The 23,489-nt window shown below is 37.8% G+C and overlaps 1 protein-coding gene across 1 annotated transcript in view; it reads right to left on the bottom strand.

The window, feature by feature from the left end:
* Positions 1-457: 457 nt before the first annotated feature.
* The window catches only part of LOC135240008 (potassium/sodium hyperpolarization-activated cyclic nucleotide-gated channel 1), a 78,526-nt gene continuing 55,494 nt past the window's right edge, over positions 458-23,489 (bottom strand). Inside the window, exons 6-8 of the mRNA XM_064309088.1 lie at positions 22,361-22,601; positions 16,385-16,549; positions 458-3,590 (exon numbers count right to left, since the gene is read on the bottom strand). Of these exons, the coding sequence (XP_064165158.1) occupies positions 2,596-3,590; positions 16,385-16,549; positions 22,361-22,601 (1,401 nt within the window). The 3' untranslated portion in view covers positions 458-2,595. The remainder of the gene's footprint in view (positions 3,591-16,384; positions 16,550-22,360; positions 22,602-23,489) is intronic.

The following is a 23,489-nucleotide window of genomic DNA, read 5'->3' as shown; positions in this document are numbered from 1 at the left end:
TCATTATTGAAATGAACTGTTTGACGAAATGAAAACTGCTTCTAAGGGCCTAGAAACACCGAGCTGATCAGGTCACAATGCAGCAAGGAAACATAGTAAACTTATACATGAATCTTGGGAAGTCTTGAACAGAATATCATGTCACAGCATAGTTTACCCTGAACAGACAATCAAGAAATATCTGGAAGGAAACATCAAGAAATTTCTGAAGCATTCATAAATAGTATATATATATATATATATATATATATATATATATATATATATGGCTATTGCACAAATACAATTTTGTACAAATATGTGTTACCTGCAGAATAAGTTCACTGGGATGTTAAATACAGCTATATCCGGTGATTATATATATATATATATATATATATATATATATATATATATATGATAAACAGATTTACTAAAGGCTGATGAAGATAGTAGAATTGACTATTTTATTTTAAAAAAATGATGATATGTAAACTAAAAGAAAACTAAAAAAGTATATGCATAATATGCATTTGTAGTCACCCACTGTATTTTAAAGATCAAAACCTACATTTATATTTAAAGCTAAAGTTTTTAACTAACCTTGAAACTAATCGTAGAGGTCTGGTCACTTAATTGTGGTTCTTGATGTCTTGGGTAAACAGGCTAGCTACTGATGAACAAATACATTCAATGTAAATGTGTTTATATGCACCCTAACAAAATGATTTAGCTAAAGGCTGCCTATGTCAAACTGACCCCATGATTTTGCCAACATGATAGACCCATTGGACCATGTCGGCTCGGTGTATATAGACGCTCATACTGTACGATGGATGGACATGTGAGAGATAGAAACCTTAATGCAAGCCAGCTGTGTTTGCCCCTGTGGTGACTTAAATGTAAACTGTATTTTGGTTAATTATTTTTCTTATGTATCACTACAATTTTCTCTGTTTGAAGGGACAGAGGAAACATCCCTGTAAATGACAGAATCACATTTTCTTTTTTAAATGAAACTTTGGGGAATTCTTTTTTTGTTTTGCTTTTTGAGATGCCTTGAATTCATACGATCAAATTGAAAAGATTAGATTTTTCAGACAAATACCTTAAAAATTATACTGAGTGCAGAGTGATGCGTAAATGCAGATAACAGCAATTTTCAGAATTCCAATGGATTTAAACCTGGATTTATGGATGTATACTGATTATTATAAATGATTATAAAATGGTCATAATTTCATACAGTCTAAAATGTTGTACAACATAAAAATAACATTGGCATAACTGTCATTTAACTGTATTTAGAATTTTTTATTTGTTTTAATGTGACTTTCTTTGTCTGTTATAATTTATCTGATGTCCAATGGTTTGATGTCCAATTAGTTTGAAACTACTTCACTTTGAATCCCACAAATATATATTTTTATCAGACAAAACATTTTCCACAGTGGGCCTTACATTGATTAAACCAAAATATTATACATTTTTGGTTTTTACAAGAACATGAATTTGCATGCTTCTGTTTTTTTTTTTAATGCTAGCAATTGCATTAAGGTTTGCATATCTCTAATTATTTTGAGCATTTTTTTATTTGGGTTTCATTCTACAGTTTACTTATATTTATATACAGATGATACCATGTTCCTGTTAGAAATAAGACATTGTCATGATTGAGAATGCAACACACAGGATCCGTAAATACTAGATCTACAAAACTATTTACATACACACATAGATAATTTTTATATCACAGTCTATTGCATAATGGGGATATTTTGTAAGTTTATAAATATTATAAATGTACACATATTTATTAAGTAACATTTCATAGTGTCCATCCTTTTCTGAAATAAGGAATAGAAAAAAGAGCATCATCCATTCTACTTTGTCATCCCAAACCATCATCTTAGAATCAAAAAAGCAGCAAATAATTAATTCCCTTTGGACCCATAACACTGCCATGGTCTTGGTGGACCAGTAACTGAGGGCATCCCCTTGACAAGAAGTATTGCAGGAAGTTATTTACCATTCACCTTGTTTTAATCTGCAGTGATTTGAATGATAAAGTGAGGTTCTCAAATTCACAGAGTATAAGTGTATTATTCCATGTGCTTTTGACAGTTTCCACTAGGTTGCTTATTGTTTCCACAGTGATGAGAAAACTGATGCACTTGAGGAGTTGTTTACTTTCTTTTCTTCTGCTTCTCTTAGATCCACACAAAAAAAGAGATACATTTCCAAAAGTCAAGGTTAGGATTCATGTTGCATTCCAGTTACAAAAACAAAAAGACAAACAAACCAAAAAAAATATTCATCATATATTTCAGAGGAAGACTAGTGTTTATACTGTAGTTTTAAATAGTCAATGCCAAATATTCTAGTTGGATTTACACTTCTATATTTTTATAATATACATTCTTAAGTTGAAGGGAAATGTGTCTAAAATATAATACAAGGGCACGTCTGTACAGGATATCTACTGGGTCATTTTTTTTCCCAAAGAAATTGGAGAAAAAATATTCAAGTCATTTTTTTCTTTTTTTCAATTTCACTTCTTTGTTGCATCTCCATAAAAATGAATTAAAACATAAAATTAAAAAAAGGAAAACGGGATCATAAATTCGATGCGAACCGCATCTTGTCTTGCTCGGTCTCTGTACTGCTTAAGACTGTGGACTCTCTTCTGGAGCCCGTTGAATCCCTGTGCTGGACAGCGGGGGGCGCTGCGCGGACCGGCGGCAGGGCTCCGGACGACATCTGCCGGAACAGGCTGACCCGCTGCGGGACGTTGGCTCTGATCCCGCTCTGCTGGACTCCTGCGGCCTGCGCTGCGGCCGCCGGCGGGGGTATGGAGGCCAGGGATTCGCCGGACGTGGGGTGCGGCCTGGACACCAGCGACGTCTCGTGGGGCAGCGAGGGCTGGGAGGCGGAGAGATGGCGCACGTCTCGGCTCAGGCTGCCCGAATGCAGGGCCTGAGCGCTCTTGTGGATGTCGCTCCTCTGGGGGGACCCCGCTGGCTGCGGCTGTGGCTGCTGCGGGGCCTGCTGCTGCGCTGGCGGCTGCGCAGGCAGCTGCGACGGGGGCGGGGCCAGCGGCTGCTGGGCGAGGGACAGCTGAGAGGCGGTGGGCGAGCCGTACTGGAAGGTGCGGCCCGTCAGCGGGGTCTGCACCGGGGGGCTGCACACGGCCGCCGTGAAGGAGCACGGCGACATGATGGCTCCCTGCTGCTGCTGAGGGTTGGGGGACGGGGAGTTGACGTTGCCGTGGGGAACGCTGGGGGCGGCGAAGGCGGCCTGGGCCGAGGCGGGGATGACGCGGGACACTTGGGCGATGTTGGCCGAGGTGCTGTAGGTCAACGGGGCGGACTGCTGGAGCTGGTTGTTTCCGAGGGTGGCGGCGTACGGTGGCTGGGCCGGGGAGTTAATGATGGAGTTTCCAGAGATCGGGGTGGAGTTCATCCCCGTGACCGACTGCTTGCGGTCCACCATCATCACCATCTCCCTGTCCTGACGGATAATCTGCTTCAATATCTCGTTTTCCTGCGTGTTGAACACTCCGGCATTCAGGTCCTTCTGGAACTTCTGCAGCAGCAATGAGTTCTTCTTCCCTGTTGAGAGGAAGACGAGAGGAGCAGTCCTCAGCCGGGGAACAGGCCACACAGCACACCGGACTCCAGCAAGTGTTTAGGGTGTAGTTACACATGAGAAGTGAGTCACAGTGAGCACAAATGGAATGTTCAGCATGAGGGCGTTTAACAAATTCCAACACTAATGCATACATTGGATCTAGACACTCATAAAAATGGAATATATGAAGAGATGTCTACCAGTTTTCAGACAGTTTCATTATAGTATAAAATATCATAACAATACATATTTCATATGATAAAATATGGTGTTGGCAATGTTAGATAATGTTTATACAGTTTGAATGTAAATCAATAGTTTGTTCCCAATACTTACCTACATAAAAAAATGAATCAATCATCATTTCTGCTGTCTAAGATACACACACCATTTAGGGTCGGGTTCTCTTTAAGGGCATATGCAATTCAATCTTGTGAAACAAATCTTCCTGTATAAATTTGGTGTTATATCATAATAGAGTCAGTTTTTACCTTTGTAACCTACAGCAAATCATTGGAATTGGAAGTTTTCTGTTATTTTTCTCTGAGTGATTGACACTAGGGGTGTCATCTCTTTGGTCAGACAGGTGAGGACATACCTGTCTCTTTATACAAAAAAAAAAATCCATTTAAAATTTTCAGTAGGCTATAGCCAGCTAAATGTTTACATAACCTTAGCACAGCCTTAGGAAGACATCACACCATGGGAAACAAAGTTGTTTTTTTTTTAAATTATTATTGGAAAACAAGATATATGCAACATAAGTAAAAGTAAAAAGAAAGTTGAATTGATTCAAATCTACTTATTTGTTCTCTAATTCATAAAATGTGGAATAAATCCAGTGTAATGCCAGTCCTCATTTAAACCTCATTTTAAAAAAATATATATTTTATTAATTGTATGAAAGCAAGTCAGGCAACCATATAATGTGAATGGAAGCTCAGCTGGTCTGTTGGCCCAGGCACCACAAATTTTAGGTTGTGCCTTTTCCTGGATTTTCGGTAATTAGCATTATAAGATAGGTTTGATTGAATCTAAAATAAATAAATAAATAAATAAATAACTTGAACTGCATTTGCCCTTCATGAGCCTATGTTCACTGGACTGAATCTATGGTTAGAGTACATCAATTCTATACCTGTAAGTAAGTCAATTTATAAAATGGTCACACACAACTACACATAGTAATGGAGTCTAATGCAAATCAGAATTACAATTCTGGATGTACTAACTGGTTTATTTTTGAGCTCAGACAAAATGGCACATTTACACACTAAAACTATGCCTCTAACACATTATTACCTTTTTTGTTTTAGCTTTATGACTTTATGATATCACTACTACTTATTGCAGTATGCTCTACTGTTCAATAAAATTGCTTTTAAGCTGTTTGTACATACATGCAGTTTCTCCTGATAGTAAGAGAAAAGAGAAAGAATAGACAGAAGTTATTGAATTTGATAGAGATTTTAAGGTTTTTTTTTTTTTGCATTTTTGTATACTCTTCGTATTTCAGTGTAACTTTGTTTGTGCTGACCACCAGTAAGATTTGTAACTTCTATTCATTTAAACCCCAAAGCACATACATTTGGCCAACATTTGGCAAATGTTCAGTTTTATCATTAATATTAGTAATGACAAAATTTGCTTATTTTGTAACACTATAACACATATTTAAAGCTATTATTGAAAAAAGCACATTGTGATTATACTGAATAGCCCTAACCCTTTGTATGGGTGAACAAGCTGTCTGCAATGATAAATGATCAAAGCTTAGACAATACTGGCATAATCATATTGCTGAGTAGGGGATTTATGTGGGATAATTAATGATACTCAAAGAAACTGGGGCAAGTAATTGGAAATGATAATTACAGATAATGAATGAGAGCAATAATTATGCAATAATTACACAAAATTTACTGTTTTCTGTTTCAATTCCTTTATTGAGATAGTACTGAACAGAAGGGGATCCTGTTAGTACTATGATCCCTACCACTACTGCTTTTGTAAGGTTACACTTGTAAGACTCAAGTGTGCTGGTCTGTCATGTGTGTTCAAAGAAATTCAAAGACATTTTGGCTATAAGAATCTATAGTTGTGGTGCATTGTTCCTGCCTAAAGTAAGCTCATGCTGCACTTGTTAGTCCAGGCATAGCCCCATTATCTTCATGACCTCGGTCATGATCAGGCAAAATCACAAGATACAAGGGAACTGGAATCTCAAGATTGTCCTCTTTGTCATTCTGAAAAAACTATGCGATTTGGGGGTCAGGCTCGTGCTGTGGTGGCAACATCTCTGACTGTGAACTCTGCTCTGCTGTGTGCTGGCGTGGTAATTATGGGTAAAAAGGCAACACTCTCAGTGGGGCAGACTAGGATCGGCCTCATCGCGTCAGAAAGAATCTTGCTCTTTCTCTCTCTCGCTCTCTGCAATGGTCAGGACAGGACAGATGGTTCTTTAGTGGAGCTGAGGCACTGGGGAAAGCAGATGCTGTGTCAGGGATGAATCACAAAATGTTGCTTTTTCCTCTTTCCCAGGCGGAAGTTCATGGACGAAGATGAGATGAATGGCAGCTCCAGTAGAAACAGTGCTGTTTCATACTGTATGTCTGGTAGCCTTTATAACAACCACAGTGTTGTCAGACTTATGCAATCATTTGAAGTCTGACAGCCACTGAAATGAATTAAGAACAGTCTGCAAGAATTTTAAAAAGCAAATAATACCTGGTTAAATGCTTTACCTGAAGACAGAAATGTACTGGCAATAATTACGTGATTTTTCTGAGCCTCTAAAAATCTTTTCTGAATCTGAAATCTGTGTCATTCATTTGCTCGAATGGATTTTTTGAAGGGACTGGCTTTGATTCAAGAATTTATGGCCCACCCAAATTTCTGAGACAAAAAAAATAACAAGGAAATAAGCACCACTAGCTGTTGCCATTTTAACACCTTTGTGTGCACGAGAACCTTTCACATGAAATCCCAGAAGTCAAAGAAAGAGCAGTAGTTATCTATGTGCATGACTGAAAAGAACAATGAATTCTAGTAGACAACTACAGAGGCTACATCTAAATCTAACAGTAATACAAAATACTGCAAAGCTAGAGACTTACTTGGCCTCAGAAATGAAGATGGCAACCTGGCTATAATCTGTGAATGCGGGGGGTACAACATAAATTAAAATGAATGAATGAACGGACATGCGTTATTTTGGAAACACAATGGGGAGGGGAAGGGGTGAAACTTCAATTTGAGATGAATGTCAATAGAAATGTATAACTACTGCTCACAGATGTTTTTTTATTTATTATTTATTTATCTATTTTTACCAGTAGTAATCCCATATAAAGGCATTTATGATGCTTTTTGCATAAATACCCAGTACCTTTTGGGAATAAAAAATAAGGATCAATAAGACTTATTTATCAATAATGCCTTATTTTAGATTGTGCCACATAAAGGGGTTGCAACTTTTTATGATAATTTCTAAAGGAATCAAAAAGCTGAAAATGGAGCTAAGACAGTTTTTGCCCAGCTCTAAAGAAAGCAAAAAGCAAGCAAAAAAAGCAAACTGTTGTATGTACTGTCAGTCCTCTACAGTATAACACAAAAACGAATAGTGCTGCAAGTACAGATGGTCAAAGTTAGGTCAGAAAGAGACACAATTAGTGCTAGAACTACTGCTAAGGCAACACAGAGGAATGTCAAAACAAAACAACATTTTTTTAGTTCAGCCTGAAATGATACTAAAAAATAAGAACTTTAAAAACATTAATGTTTCACACTACATTTAGTCCCTTTTGTAGGAAGATACTATGACATTTCTATAACCATTATTTCGTATTGCCCTGTGAGAAGATGGGGAGAAAGAACAGATGTTTAAAAAGTGCTTTTCCAGCTCACAGGTTATAGTGCAGTGATTTTCGTGACACACAAAGTGTGATATTTGAGTGATGCCTTCCGGAAACATCTAACTGCAAAATAACCATTTGTTTAATCTTCACAAAATATGATTTCAACAAAATACAGAAAGAAAAAAAAGAAAGATTGGTAAAACACAACACATTTTTGATTCCTGAAGAAAAATTTAATAATAGAAACAAGAAAAAAGAAAAAGAAAATAATGAACTAAATAAACTAAATATTGCAGTTGACTAATATGTACAGATACAAGCAAATAAACAATGTGCAAGTTATGACAGATTTACAGTGCATCTCCTGTGAAACAAATGCATTTTCTAACAGATGTGGGTTGTGAGATGCTGTGTTATTTGCTGTATGACTGCTGTTCAGCAGGAGCTTTAAATAACTGTGATGCATACATAAAGCGGAAAAATAATCTGTCAGCAGGCTCAAATTGCCAGGTTAATACACGAGAGAGTAATTATATCATTGGCGACGATGACACACATTCATAGGAGTCTGCTCAACAAACAGAGGTTAAGCACAGGCAGGTTAAGGAAAATGTTCTGTTGTACTGTCAAATAACACCGCATCCTCTGACACTTTAAGAATATAGTCCTCTGAGTTGTTCTTCAGCTGTGACTGACATCAGTAACAAATGAAAGGAATGTGTTTTTCACCCAATTTTCTTTTTGTATTTCCACTGTAAAGTGTCTTCGTGACAGTGTCTCTATAAAAAATGCTAAACAAATGAATTGAGATTGAAAGGAAGAGCCTCATTGGGAATGTGACTTTGCTTTGGATTTTTTTATTAAATGCTTTCCTTGGCAGCTGTAGTTCTGCACGTCCAAATTAATTAGGCTGAGACAGACATGTAAGATGTATATATCATACTCACGTACATCTGCAGGTTGTGCACTCTGTACATTGTGAATTTGGAATCGTGTGTTTGGATCCAAAATTAGATCATAGTGGAAAACAAAAATAATAACCTGTCTAGTCGCTGTTACAGCTAACAGGTAGGAAACTACGCTGGTTTAAAATAAATAGTGACAATGTCATACAACTGCAATTATTCTCCAATTCCTATCAAGTCAGCACTACGAAGAAAAACAAAAAAACTAAACATATTATATTGAACCTATTAGGCTAGAACAATCTGAGCAGAGATAAGAAATTAAATAAAGTAATACTATGGCAATACTATGTCGCGTGGGGCGACATAGCTCAGGAGGTAAGACCGATTGTCTGGCAGTCGGAGGGTTGCCGGTTAAAACCCCGCCCTGGGCATGTCGAAGTGTCCTTGAGCAAGACACCTAACCCCTAACTGCTCTGGCGAATGAGAGGCATCAATTGTAAAGCGCTTTGGATAAAAGTGCTATATAAATGCAGTCCATTAACTAACATAAATTTTAGTGAACAGACAAGCATAGAGGAATAAACACTGAACAATTGCAGTTGTTTTAGATAATGGTTTCTTATACTGCTGATCAGTCACATCCCTTAGAGTGATTTTTTTTATTTTTATTTTAATTAAGGTGTCAATTAATGTATTCAGTAACCACTGCATGTTACTAATGCATCCAAATGGCATAATTTGCAAAAACGTTTCATGATGAGCATTTGGTGTCTTGCTGGTATCATGCAACTGCGATTAGCTTCTGTTCTCTTCTTAACCACTTTTGACTGCACTGCATATTTACAAAAAAATACAATCTTCATGTTCATCTTAAGCATGAATAAGCTCAAACATAATCTACTTAAAAATAAATAAATAAATAAATAAATAAATAAAATGCTGAGATGCTCAGTATACTGTAGCTTCACATAGCTATTCTGATGCCTGGCTCACAAAGCTGAATTTATTTTAAATGGAAACTTTTTAATCAAGTTTCATTACACAAAAATTAAATGCATATCATATGTCCTAAAAAGGGTATACCATATACATTATTGCAATAGATTTATAGCAAAATGTGACTCATGAATTGACTGCAACAGGCTATACATTTTCTTCTAAATGTTACTTTGCATTTATGCAGCTGATTTGTAGTAGAAAAAAAAAAATTTTTGGTATTAAAAAAAGACAGATAAAAAAAATCTATATTTCCTTTTCTTTTCTGGATTTCTTTTTATGCTTGGTTATTTATTTCCCTGGGTTTAACCTTTGCTTCTTCAGTTAGTTGTGTTTGACAGCTAATCCATCATTCAGTTTGTGAATGGGCTTTCCAATAATGTAAATTCACCTTCAGTAGCTGCAAGAGGGCAGCACTCATGCCAGGTTATATGAGTGGAGGTCATGTGACTGTAAGGTACACGTACGGACTGTGCTCTACATGAACGAAAATGCAGCGAAAATGAGCCCACATGCATAACAACAGTCCTCACTTAACTACTGCAATTTATGCCCCCAGACAGTTAAGGATGGATTACCTACCAAACAGAGAGAAAAAGAAAATCAAAGCAAGAGATAAGCATAAGGAGGAAGTGCAAAGGGAAAAAAAAGAAGAAAATATTTCATTTTTCAAATTTTTTCCTAATTCATTTTAAAATTGAGAAAATAATTATAATGATTCAGGTCTGACAAGCCACGTCACATATCAAGCTACATATCAACATAACATTCCTACGTTATTCATGCAAGTGTACAGGACTCAGAGTTTAAATACTCTTTGTGGAATACACCCCAGCTAGTCTTTAATATCAATTAATTATTTAGACTATTCTCCACTGAAACGAATCACCAGGTATTGTATGTAATGACACATTATTTTTCTGCAGTGGCCTTTTTGGTCTCTGTTTCTTGTTGCGTTTGTTCCTGTGTGAATATCGGAATTGGAATGAAGTGTTTACCTGTTGCCTATTCGTCGGCCAGGGCACTCTTGAAAACGAGATGTGCTCATCTCAAGAGGAACTCCTGGTCAAATAATTTTTAAATAGAGATACATCAATTTAACAGCATGTTATTCTTAGCAATGCATGGCATCTTGCTTTACATTGTTTTATCAGACAAGCACTAAATCAAATGCAGTCAAACAGTACATCCAGCACCGATCATGACATTACTTGTGTTTTCCCTTGTATGAGACAAGACCCCCTTTAAGTTTGGTTCTTTGGTCGAAATTTGATTTTATCCGCAACACTTTATTGTGAAGTGTTACTGTATATCAGAGTCTTCTGCTCTGTTAAAATATACAGATGTGACACGAGTGTTAAAAAGAAAAATGCTGTTTACAAACTGAAATTGTTACCAAAAAGGGCAAATGCAAATCACAGCGATAGAATCTCAGGGCATAGCCTTTGAAAGATAACATTATAATCCTGTAATTTGCAGGGACATAAAGTTTATCCATTGCCAGTCCAAGGCATGTGAATGAGCTCACATTGCCATCTGACAGGCTTTAACAAATGCTATAAATGCACTGGATTCCACTAGTCTGTTCAGACCAGATGTATCCTGCTAATCTTTTATCGAGCGATTTAGACATCAATATGTGCTTGCCCGTGGTCATAGTATTGCAATTATGAGTCAATACTAGGAGCACATTGGTTTTGAAACTGTCAAACCAAAACCAACTGAATGTCGAGATATTCTGGAAAAGGCAAGCAAACAAAACAAACATAATAAAAACAATATTGACCACAGGATAAACCAAAGCAAAAGACTGAGCCAACATTTGCACAAGATTAGATTCATTATTTATGTCTGTACATAAATGTACATGGTAGATTAGCTTCATATTAGCCTGAGTGCTGTATGTAAAAGTGTTATAGAGTGATGCTCACTGACTGCTTGCTAACCGTTATATACCGTTTCCTTCTAATCAAATCTTGCTCCATAATATAGTTACATATTTAACATTTTATTTATATTTCTTTATGAATTTATCATTCAAATCCGATAAACAGCCTAACTAGGTACATTACATTGTGAAAAGTAAATGAATACCTGACATCCATCCTCTCATCTATAATTATGGGCATTAATATGTAGTTGGTCCACCCTTTGCTGCTATAACAACCTCCACTCTTCTGGGAAGGCTTTATATTAGATGTTGGAGCATTTCTGCAGGGATTTGCTTCCATTCAGCCATAAGACCATTGGTGAAGTTGGGTACTGATTGGGCGATTGGCCAGGCAATTGGCAATTGGCTCTCCAATTGATCCCAAAGGTGTTGAATGTGGTTGAGGTCAGGGCTCGGTGCAGGCCAGTCAAGTTCATCGACACTATTCTTGACAAAACCATTTCTATATGGCCCTTGCTGTGTAGCCGGGGGCACTGTCATGCTGAAACAGACAAGGGCCTTCCCCAAACTGTTGGGGAATCACAGAATCGTCTAGAATTTGATTGTATGGTAGCATTAAAAGAAACCTTCACTGGAACCAAGGGGCCTAGCCCGAACCATGAAAAACTGCCCCAGACTAAGGGGTGTCCAGATAATTTTGGTCATATTGTGTATTTATGCTGAACATATGTAGAAGATAGGTTGTTCCATTTGCATTAACTTAAACCCCAGCTCAAGTACTTCTAACTCCAATCCTAAAACTAACTTCAGTCTTGTTACGTTGTAGTCATTGCAAATGACATGTGCATCATTACAAAATATTTAGTAGTATGGTGTTTAGAAAGCACTTTCTTCCATGTACATAATACCTGCAGAAAAATACCACCAACACAGAATACTGCAAGAACAACTTTAAAGGCTACTAAAATGAATGTTTAGATAGCCATCTGTAATGGCCAAACTGCATAATGTGGGGTTGACTGTTTCATAGACAGTCTATTTCAAATTTAGTGCTAGAGTCCTGTTTTACATATATTTTCAAATGTATTGTGCAAAATTATATTCAATGACATCAACAAAACACACAATCCCACATTTTAAGATATTTATACTAGATTAAAATCTTTTTAAAAAAGCATGTAAACTACAATTTGAATGGCAGTACCAATATACCCTTAGACCAGATTCATGGACATAAAACTCGTAGCGTCGGTATGTTGGGACGTTCACAATCTGCGTGAAATTAATATCTTATTTACTAAGGCAACAACTAATTACACAATCAGTGAATGGGACTGCCTGCTAATTACATTTTATGTATAAAGCAGAGCTTAAAAGGCACAGTTTATAAAACTCCTGCTTAGTGCATTGAATATCTTTATTGATTATGGGGAAATGTGTGTTTCTGCTGGTGTGCAATAAGAGTGTATCCAGCACATGGGACAGTGCATAACAAAACAGAACAGTGATATTCCAGCTGTGGTGGCAATTGTCAATTGAATTAATCCAGATGTGAGATTTCTATGGCTGGGTTTTTGGCGCAGAATTTCCTGGCATCACGAATTCCATGTTTTTTGTGCCTTTTTTTTTTGCAGTCAGCCTGCAGTTATTGTAATGATATGTTGGATGGCTCCTGTCAACAGTCTTGATGCTGCACACTCCTTCACCTGTAGCTATGGTAACGTTTAAATCGTCAGAGGCAACAAGCGCTCTATCAAAGACTCCAACCTTGCAATGTTGGCTACAACATGTACCAAATCTAACTAAAGTAAATCTAAAGAAGTAATAACATACTTTTTATTTTAGTAATGCAATTAGAGCATGATTTGTTTCTAACAATGTTCTGTAAAAGGCACACTATGCAGGAGTTTTATCCTTTTAGCCTGTGTTTACAATCAAAGTCATTTCCTCCCCCATCTTCAGCCCCATACACTCACCCAGAGTACCCCACATAGCGTAGCTAACTGGATAGCTAGAGTTCCATGAAATGAGCCACCGTGGGCGAGAGTACGGCAGATTTGATAATAGCGTAATTTATTAAATTATGTTGAACGTATAGCTTAATAAATTAATAAATTATGTTGCATGTAATAGTGGTTTTATCATTGAAACTAAACCCTCGCGAAAGTCCTTATTGTCACTAGCTTCACATGGCAGACAACATTACTTACAGGTCCAACAGAAAACAAGCCAACTCCATGTTGCTTTTCATCCCCTTGACAAACTTCAGTTAATGCCACCGAGGAAAAGCAATTCTAAGCTTAATTCTAGTTCTTGAACGAGCCTGGCTGTATCGTTGTTGCTTGGGTTGTTTCCACTTAATCTGATCCCAAACCACAGGCTCCGTAGCCACACCCAACCCTCCCCACACAGAAAAGAGTGACATGCCCAGAAATGTCTCAAACACATTCTAGAATAACAAATACAGGCAAAGGTGCATAATGACAGAAATTGCCAGTGCAACACAGACATGCCTTGGTTATTTTATAATATTTTCATGGTAAAAATCCTGCATAGTATGCCATTAAAAGTAAAAAGCATGTTATTTTTGTGATTGACAAAAGGAATTAAATACACCAGCCTATCAATGCATTTACTGTACTCAAATATTTTTACTACCGGCATTTAGTTTCTGAAACTTCAAGCTCTTGAAGTTACTGTTGCTACAGTTGCACATGTTATTTCAGTTATTTCCCACATGCGATCTATTGCTTAATTTAATAAATTAATTGTTTTAAAACACTGTTTCACTGCCTCTTATTTCTGTTTTTCATGACTTTAACAGCTTTGCTGTGACTACTCTAATATTTTCCTTTACAAACACCCAGCCTTAATTATTGCGTAGCTGCTAAATCTGTACCTTTTGATTATTTCTTGCTCAGGGAGTTGAAATAGCGTGATTCTTCTAACAAAGATACTCTCTTCAAGTGCATCTTCTAGGCCTATACCTGTGTCTCTGTCTTTCTTCTACCTTGATTTATGCCTGCTCTTTAGAGGTGGAGAAATTTCATGCAAAAATCGATCCTTGTTAATCATACAAACTTCTGAAAATTCAACAAAATAAATAATCAGCCACACTTATATCTTTGCCCTTTATTTGCGCGAACCTCCCTTAAATGCATATGCATTAAGGAGAGAAGTGCACCTTGCGATGACTCACATGGATGACACACATACTGCGCTTCAAGCCCCATGCACCTGTTTGACACATAGCATGTTTCCAGGGCAGAATGCGCCATATCTGTGCCTGAAACTAGTGAGAAAAAGCTTTGTACATCTGGCCCTGTAACCAGTACTATTTTAGTTGAGGTGGATCGTTTATATCAAGTCAAATCCGCAAGGGCAAATGTACTGAAACTTGTGTTTACATGAGGAGAAAAAATGCATAGAAAACTGCAGGAGAAATGAAAGAAAGAAAATAAAATTTTTATCAGATGGAAATATGATGTGAATTGACGGTAAAAATAAAATAAAAGTACCAAATCTCTCCATTAACTTTTACTTACAAATAAAATACTGTAATCCAAAATTAAACCATTCTAACCAGACTAAAATAAAGTACACATTTACCCAGTTAATATGATTTTGTTTATCTTTCATGATTTTGCTTATTTGGAAATGTGTACAGTGAGTGCCATAATGTCATAATGCTTGAGACAAAGACATGTTTTTCTTGATTTGGCTCTGCACTCCATAATTTTAGATGTAAAATCAAACAATTCACATGTGGTTATGGTTAAAATAGAGATTCTCAGCTTTTATTAAAGGGTTTTTTTAATGGTTGGGGTGGGGGGCTATGAGTAATTGTTACATGATGAAACCAAAGTATATGAAATAAAGAGGATATATGAGGATCTGCACTTAAACCACACGTGAATATCTTGATTACACATCTAAAATTGTGGAGTACAGAGACAAATCAAGAAAAAATGTTGTTATAACAAATACAAATATCTTTGTCACAAACATTATGGAGCACAGTATATGTACTTTCTTGACAAAAAAGTAGTGTAAATGTATGGTATTTGATATTTTTGTGAAACTACACTCTAAAATAATAATGGCATGACTGAATGCCAAAGATAGACTGATACCAGTGATTTTTCTCTTCATAAGATTTTTTTTAAAATGTGAAATCTTAAATGATTGATAGAAAGGAGGAAAATAGCTGATCAAATAAAAAATTAGCTCTGTTAAACCGAAAAGTCAATTTCACATTAAACCAACAAAGGATTAATTTAACACTGTACATGTACTACAATGCTGGATATATTTGTATTATATTAATTTCATATGCAAAATTATAAACTTCCAGAGGCCTAATTAGGGAGAGAATATAATCACATCCAACTTCATGAAGAAATGCCGTGATTATGATATACATGTGCCCCTTTTAAAATCTCTGAAATACTGATTTGCGTAATTGTGTTAAAGCTTTGAAAAATAGTCATAAAAAACATCCTAAAAAACAAACAAGCAAATAAAAATGGCAAAAAACACACCTTTAAAAAAGTAAAAATTAAAAAAAAAAAAAAAACACCAACAACGACAACAACAACGAAATCAAATCAAAATAAATTTTAAAAAATCTAATTTTTAAGGCCCCTGCATAGTGTTAATAGGAGCCGGTTCAAAGGTCCTGACTATAACACAAGGCACTGAAGGTATGTGCCTCTCTGGTGTCACTGTTGTGGCAGATGACCCACAGCGGGGGTGGGGGGTCTGCTCCCGGGGGCTGCGTTGGGGTGCTGCTCATAGCTGGGTGTGCAGGTTAATGGAGCCAAGGCACATGCAGATGAGGTTAGCGTCCATCCGCTCCACAGGACCAAACCGGGGGCGTGACCTGAACCCCTCCCGGGCAGCGGCATGCAATGCCTTCTCTCAAATTTGGTTATGCAGCTTTTTAATCCAGATAAATGGAGATGACGGAGAGCGTATGGGTCATGCAGCTCGGTGGCAAACAGGTACGGTGAAGATACGGACAAGCATGACAAAAACACAGAACAGGCAGAGCACCGAAGAACAGAAGGCTCAACACGGGTGGAGGGGGTGAGGTTCGACAAACGAGGAAAGCGTGGACTTACCAATGCGGTCAAGCCGGTCGATGGCCACGGTCTCGAAGGCGCGTCGCATCATTGGGTACTCCTCCAGCACCTCGTTGAAATGGTCGACGGACAGGGAGAAGAGGCGGCAGTAGGTGTCGGCCCGGACGCTGGCTGTGCGACGGCCTTTCGTTAGCAGACATATTTCTGGAAGACAGTGAGCGACATCGTCAACAGCAGGGATCAGAATCCCGCCAGCTCAGTCTCACACACGGGCCAAATCACCATGTAAAAAGCTAAGCCTAAAATCCGTTATGCAATTATATACTATCGAACCCAGTTTTGATGAAAATGGTAACACATGCTGGCATGGGCATGGAATTGCTAATCTTGTATGCTTTTCTTTACAGTGTTCCCTATTTTTTTTCCAGATTTCTCCAAAAAATTTAAAAATTGCTCAAAGTCAAATTTACTTATACTGTATGCGTGTTGATATAATAATTATACTTATAAACCAATGTCATTTTGAAGAAAAACATCATCATAATCATAAAGCTCAATGGGTAAAAAGCCAGTATGCAATGTAATTGTCAGCAAATTTAAATATCAGGCGCTGAAAACGGAAAACCAATGGTATAGATTTATCCTGTGTCCCATAATAATTGGCCAACACTTTGGAACAGAGTGTCCTTGTGATCAACAACCTGCTGGGGGTTACATCATCCTCCTTGGCACTGGACTAATCAGAGATGGGAACTGGAGCATGTTTCTGGGTGCGTTGCATTAAATTGGTGTCAAAGAGCTAAAAACGGCAATGCGCGATTGTTTGTTTTTCCAAATAAAGACAATGCCCTCCTTAGTCACAGCCTGGTCTGCGAGACGTGCGACACAGGGAGCGCGGGCCGTGTGAAAACACTGCTGTCAAGCTGCGAGCAAGGTGTTACTTCCCTCTCGCTAAAAAGATGAAATAAATAAAAAATTTAAACCTTAGCCAGGCTCAGTGTTACAACAGCGAGATGCCATGTGCTGCAGTACGGCAGAACGAAAGTGTAAATGTTTTGCTCACAGCGCGAACCGGTTCTACTGTAATTGGTGAATTTTCAGTTCTGGACAGAATGGGTCCATGGAAAAAGATGAATAAATACAGTAACAGCTGTATCTGGAATTAATAATGTTATCTGCCATTTGTGCCTCTCCAAGAAGGTTAATTGACTGAGCAAAGGTTAACCGACCGACAAAGCATATGATGGTGTTTTCTTTGTCACTCACACAAATGACTGGTCAGTCATTCAGTTATCCTGCTGCCATGGGAACAATGCCCAGGTCCAGCAGATTTGTCATGTAGGAGGGTGGGTCAGGATTGTCACATCTTCAGTGCGACACATGTGTCTTGTCACACAATGTTACATTTTCTCCAGGCTCAGGTAGATAATATATAGGTAATCAAATATTCTCACTCACTAACCATCTACACATGATAAGATTGTGACAATTCCATTTAACGAAAGAACCCTTGAATGTAGGTGAAGTATTTTGTTGGCAATATGAAAGATACAAATACAAATTCAAAATAAAAAGACTTTGTATGGTGTAATGATGTGAAGGTGCTCTGATGTGAGTGAGTGTGTGTGCGTGCGTGTGTGTTTGTGTGCCTTCCTGCATACGCCTGTGCACGTGTGTCCATTTGTGTGCATGAACGCAAGTGTGCACGTGTGTGTAAAAAGACTCGAGTCACATCTTGAGTTCATTTTGTCAAGGTGTGAGCCAATGGAGGGGAAGAGCACAGCTCCTGAAGGGTTTTGTTCACAGAGGATGCAAATTGCTTGTGGAGTCACCTGCCCGCTCCATGACGTCCCCCGTGTGAAGGGACTTGAAGGAAAAAAATGTACAGGGACACAAATCAGCGCTCCACAAGCACTACCATGGAAACAATCCAACGCTGTGGAAATGAAGCTTACAATCCAGATAAATGATAGTCAGTTAGCTAGCTAGCTAAAGTAGTTTAGTGTTTACTTTCTTTGTTTTCTGCGATGCCTTCATTAAAAAAGAAACAGTGGATTTACTGTAGAAGACGAGTGCTCCACCAGCTGCATCAAGTTATTTGACTGGTTTTGCTGCACAGGAGGAGAAGAAGACGGACTGTATGGATTCATCCTATACCAAGGTGACTTTCATCATTTAGTGTGGGACCTCAGGGCTGATTCTGCTCGATTTAAGATTTATTTTAGACGTAGTTCCAACCAGTTCAACCAGCAAACCATGGCTGCTTCAAGAATTCAGAGGCTCCGCAACAACATGAGGGCACCCATCTCCACTGAAGAACTTTGTTCTTAAATGAGTTGTTTCTTATTTCAGTATCAAATAGTTCAGATTGTACTTAATTGATCCTAACAAACTTTTTTGTTTTGTTACAATAGCAGCAAAATAAAAATAAAGAGCAATAAATGTATTATCTTAGAGAGTCCAGGCCTGCATGCTCATATAATGAACAGACACACAGTCACGACCTAAACACAAACCTGTAAAGGTCTGGAAAATCACAGCAGCAAGCATTATTGTTTCCTCCATCTTTAAAGGTAAAATGACACAACAAATCAAACTTTCATTTCATTGGTCAGGCAACAGGATGTCCACTGATTAGTCTATTGCGTAACATCACGCCAGGCATCCCACGCCAGGCTGTCAAAAATTAAATTCTGTCAACTCGGCCTCATCAGCCGGGTGGGGGCGCGTGCATTCGTGATACGAGCACGACCATCACAGTCCGTGCCAGTCCACCCACCCTGCCCTGCCTCGCTTCCCCTCTCGCCTCTCATTGAAAATGAATGGAGGCCGAGCGACTGTTGCATCCCGTGTAAAAGGCCCATAACACAGCCAGCTGCTACCAAGTCTGAGCTCATCTCCTAATGCAATGCTCATGCAACGGGTAAAAATATCACCCACCAGATGGGCAGCTGACTGGAGCAGGTGGCTGGCATCATAACATGGCAGCACAGATACATGCTTCATGCCGCAAATAAGCTTTGTTTAATTTCAATTTCATTTCCTTTTGGTGGCTGAAGTATAATGTGCCAAAAATAATGTTTTTGTTTGTTTTTGTTTTTTTGGGGGGGGGGTTGGTGGGGGTGGGGATGAGGGGGCGTGGTTAAAACAGATAACATCAACAGCATACAAAACTCAAGAGATAACTCTTCAGAACCTGAGCATGGGTGTTTTCCCGACATCCTCCATTGTTAATGACCCTTCTTGTCAGCCATATTAACTTCGTCTTTGCCTTCTGCTCACCTGTCTTTGTACTGCCATAGTAATGGGTCTCCTGGGACAGTTACTGAGCCCGGCCCCAAGAGAAACATGCAATCACAACAACCTTTGTTCATTGCCAGTGCCTAATTACAGCCTCCTACTGAAGGCGGTGGGTGTGGCTTGTTTATATGGGAATATGTCTGCCAGACTGAAAGTATACGTGGTGTTAGTATACACATTATCTGATGATGCTTTTGACTTCTCTTTAGCAGGTTTAGTCCTTTGCTCTTCCATTATAAGTCACTCTTGATAGGAGTGTCTGCTAAATGAATGTAATGTAATGTCGTTCAGGTGGGATGAAAATCTTTTGTAAAGAGACAGAAGTGACAAAGGAGCTCCATCCAGTAGATTTACTGCTTCTGCTCTGAGAATAAAAAAAATTGAGCAGCTTACTGCAGTTCTTTTCCTGACCAGAACCAAAGCCTCTTATTTACCGACAAACCAAAAGTAATACTGAGAAAAACACATGTTCATGTTAAAATACAAACTCATGTTTCATTATAAATAACAAGATAAAATTTGGGTAAAATAGTAAAATTTCAGTTGAGTAATTTTTATATCCCTTATTAGGAAAAAATAGAAAGCAATGGAATCTGGTCAAAAAAGGGAAATATCAGCACTTATTAAGAAAAAAATTATAATTAGTGGGGAGTGTTAGAAATTCAGCTTAAGAGAGTATAGGTCCCAAGAATTCCAAATTTGATCATTTCTGTTTTATCAAACCCATAATAAACTCACTAACCTCATGCAAGCATCACCTTTTATGTGCCTACACTTGTTACAAAAGTAACATGACAGTCCTGAGCATAGCCTACAGAATAATAGCCAATAGTACTATTATTAATAATACTGTTGTTTATTTAAATTTGAAACAGCAACCAACATCAAAAATTCTTGGGGGTGTATTATTATTTCCTACTGAACAGAATAGATTCCTTTATTGTCATTGCACAGTGTACAACGAAATTAAGTTCGTATCATTTAAATATTTTATGTTGCCAGTCACCCCAATGAATTATCAGCACTCAGCTAGAAGTTGTTATGGAGATATTCATGGCAAACTGTGTTTCTGGTCAAACAAAAAATAAAAAAAATAAAAGCTTTGTTTCTATCAAGTCACGACTGCTCTCCCTAGACTTCCATTTTTAGCAATATAAATATTTTATTATTTTTTTCATTTATTATTATTATTAGCTTAGTTATCGATTAAGGTTGAAACCCAGTGTGAGCACTGTGGTCGACAGCCAACAGTATTGTAAGGTAGTCCTCAAAAAGGAGTATCGGAAAAAATCTAATTCAAGTGGTAGCTAGACAGCATAAGAATATTCAGCAGTCAGCTAACAACTTCACATTTCGCTTGTTTCCCCATTTTGTATCATTCTCAAATGTATCTAAACTTACTTCTCCGGAAGGTCTGCACATGGCCAGAGACAGTGGAGAGACATGTGCAGAACCTATTTATAAGCATGTGCCCTTGTGTTTGACACACGAAAGCTTCTCTCAGTGGAAGTCACAATACTATCGACTCATTTGAAAGTGGGCTTGACCGCAAGGAAATAATGCACTGTATTTTCAGGCTTGATAAACATAATGGCTCATGGTGTTTTAACCTGTTCTTGGTTTGACAAAGTAACAGGCAGAGCAGACACTGCTGATTTCTAGTTTTTCATTATCTTGAAGTTTTGTACGATATATACGTGCTGCAATGTGCTTGCAATCCATTGATAGCCCATCCTGATGAGAATGTAGTTCATGTTTAATCACTGTTGCCAGCCACTGAAATCTGCAGTCGCAAATGATGTTACTGTAATTAATCACATCTTGGAGAAACTGAAGCATCATTGATTTTCCTTTTGTTGATTGTCCTTTGTCCTGAATGGTATCAAACTGTTCTATAATTGGACATTTATGCAGTTGTAGTACAGGCCTTTAATTCTTCACTGTGTGAAAGTAGTAGACATGTTCAAATGGAATTCTCTTGTTAAAATATTCCTACTTTAGACTTAGACCTACTTTTAATCTTTATTGAAAGAAATAACAGCAAAATGCTTTTTTATAATGCAAAAAGAACATTTCTCATTATTATAAAATGGTGATTTTTAAAATGATGCTCAGTAGAGTACGGTTAATGCAAATTTAGTCCCTCGTTTCTCAAAAGGCATATTCATTCATGCCGAGATGCCACAGCTAGCACTTGCACCCTCCCACAGAAGGCCGCGTACCCTCCAGGAGCTATGATTCCTAACTCCTCATACTGTACAGACGATGAAGGTTATGTAACTGGACACCAGAGAGAGGAAGCCATGTACAAGAAAGACTCAAAAACACTTATGCACTTAATGTACTAACTCAGTACTTCAGCTTGGTTTCAGTCAACATTTGTCTTTCACTTTCAAATATATATATATTATATATATGTTTTTTTTATTTATTTGCGAAATGATGCTGTTTTAACATGCTGTAAACCAGGGCTGCCCAACCTTTTTTCCTGGAGACCATCCTGTAGGTTTTCATTTAATCCCTAATTTTGCACAGCTGATTCAACTAATTAGCAGCTCAACAAGATCTCTAGCTTTCAAATGAGGTTTGTTAGGGTTGGAGTGAAAACCTACAGGATGGTAGATCTCCAGGCAGCCCTGGTGTAGGTACACACAGGCCAATCAAATAAAGTATTTTTTTGTACTTTTTCTTTTTTTGAGAACACATTTTGAATACCTCCAAAATAAGATCCATCAGTCAGCTTCATCTCCTTGTTCAGCTTGGTGATGACGCTTGCAACACCATGCTGAATGAAATACATCTTCTTCCCAACAGTCCCCTCGCGGATGATGTAGTCATTGGGCTGGAACACCTCAAACTTCAGCTTGCTCAGCATGCCAGTTACAAAGTTGGGGTCAGCGTTGGCGAACAGTGGCATCGTGGCCACAAGCTTCCGGCAGTTGAAGTTTACAATCTCCTGTAAACAAATAAATAGACAAACACGATACAATATTTTAATGCACAGCCATCAAAACAAACTTAAATTGCATACTTATCAATTGTCATATATTATAATTCAATGGATATTCACTCTCATATCACAAAATTATGATGGAAAAGTGGACAAAAATGTGCTACATTGTATGTGCATTCACATAGAAACATAAATGTCCAACACAGTTCATGCATGTTGAATGTATTTTGCCACACAGCTTGCTCAGGTGCGTATCACAAGTCTAATGCCCTAATCACTACTACACCCTGGCACTTAATGTTTATTAGAGGAAGAGAGCTATAGCACACAATCTAATTAGAGACTCTATTACTCCCTGTGTAACGCAAATGAACCTGTCACTTTATTCCTGGGAGCACCTATATAGATTATTTGTAAGCAGGATTCTCTTGTATTATCCACTTACAGGAAATGTGCATAAAAAGAGAAGTAGAATACAAGAAAACCAAACAAACAAAAAAACCTGTTAGATATTATGTAATTGCTTGACTTAAAAAAAAAAGATATTGACACTGTAATATTTTTATCATGGGTGGAATGTGTTATTTTGTTTCCATCTTTTAGTCACGGCTGAAGATAAATTAATTGACTAATGTCGGTATTGTTCTATTACATTACAACTGAGAGCTGATATAATATTTCATGTAGGGTTTTAATATGATGTCATGTGCCAGATCTGAGCCCAACATTGTGCTGCAGTGGGTGCACGAAACACCAGTGATGGTAATATTCTTTCACATTGCCCTTGAGTTATTCCACAAAAATAATTATCAATGCCAAGAGGGACTCAAGTACATATTAATCAGCATTTTATTATTCATCAAAAATCAGTTATTCAGGCAGAAGGAATGT

Source organism: Anguilla rostrata, chromosome 14, assembly GCF_018555375.3.
Source record: "Anguilla rostrata isolate EN2019 chromosome 14, ASM1855537v3, whole genome shotgun sequence".
NCBI classification, from domain to species: domain Eukaryota; kingdom Metazoa; phylum Chordata; class Actinopteri; order Anguilliformes; family Anguillidae; genus Anguilla; species Anguilla rostrata.
This window is presented reverse-complemented; position numbering and strand designations above follow the sequence as displayed.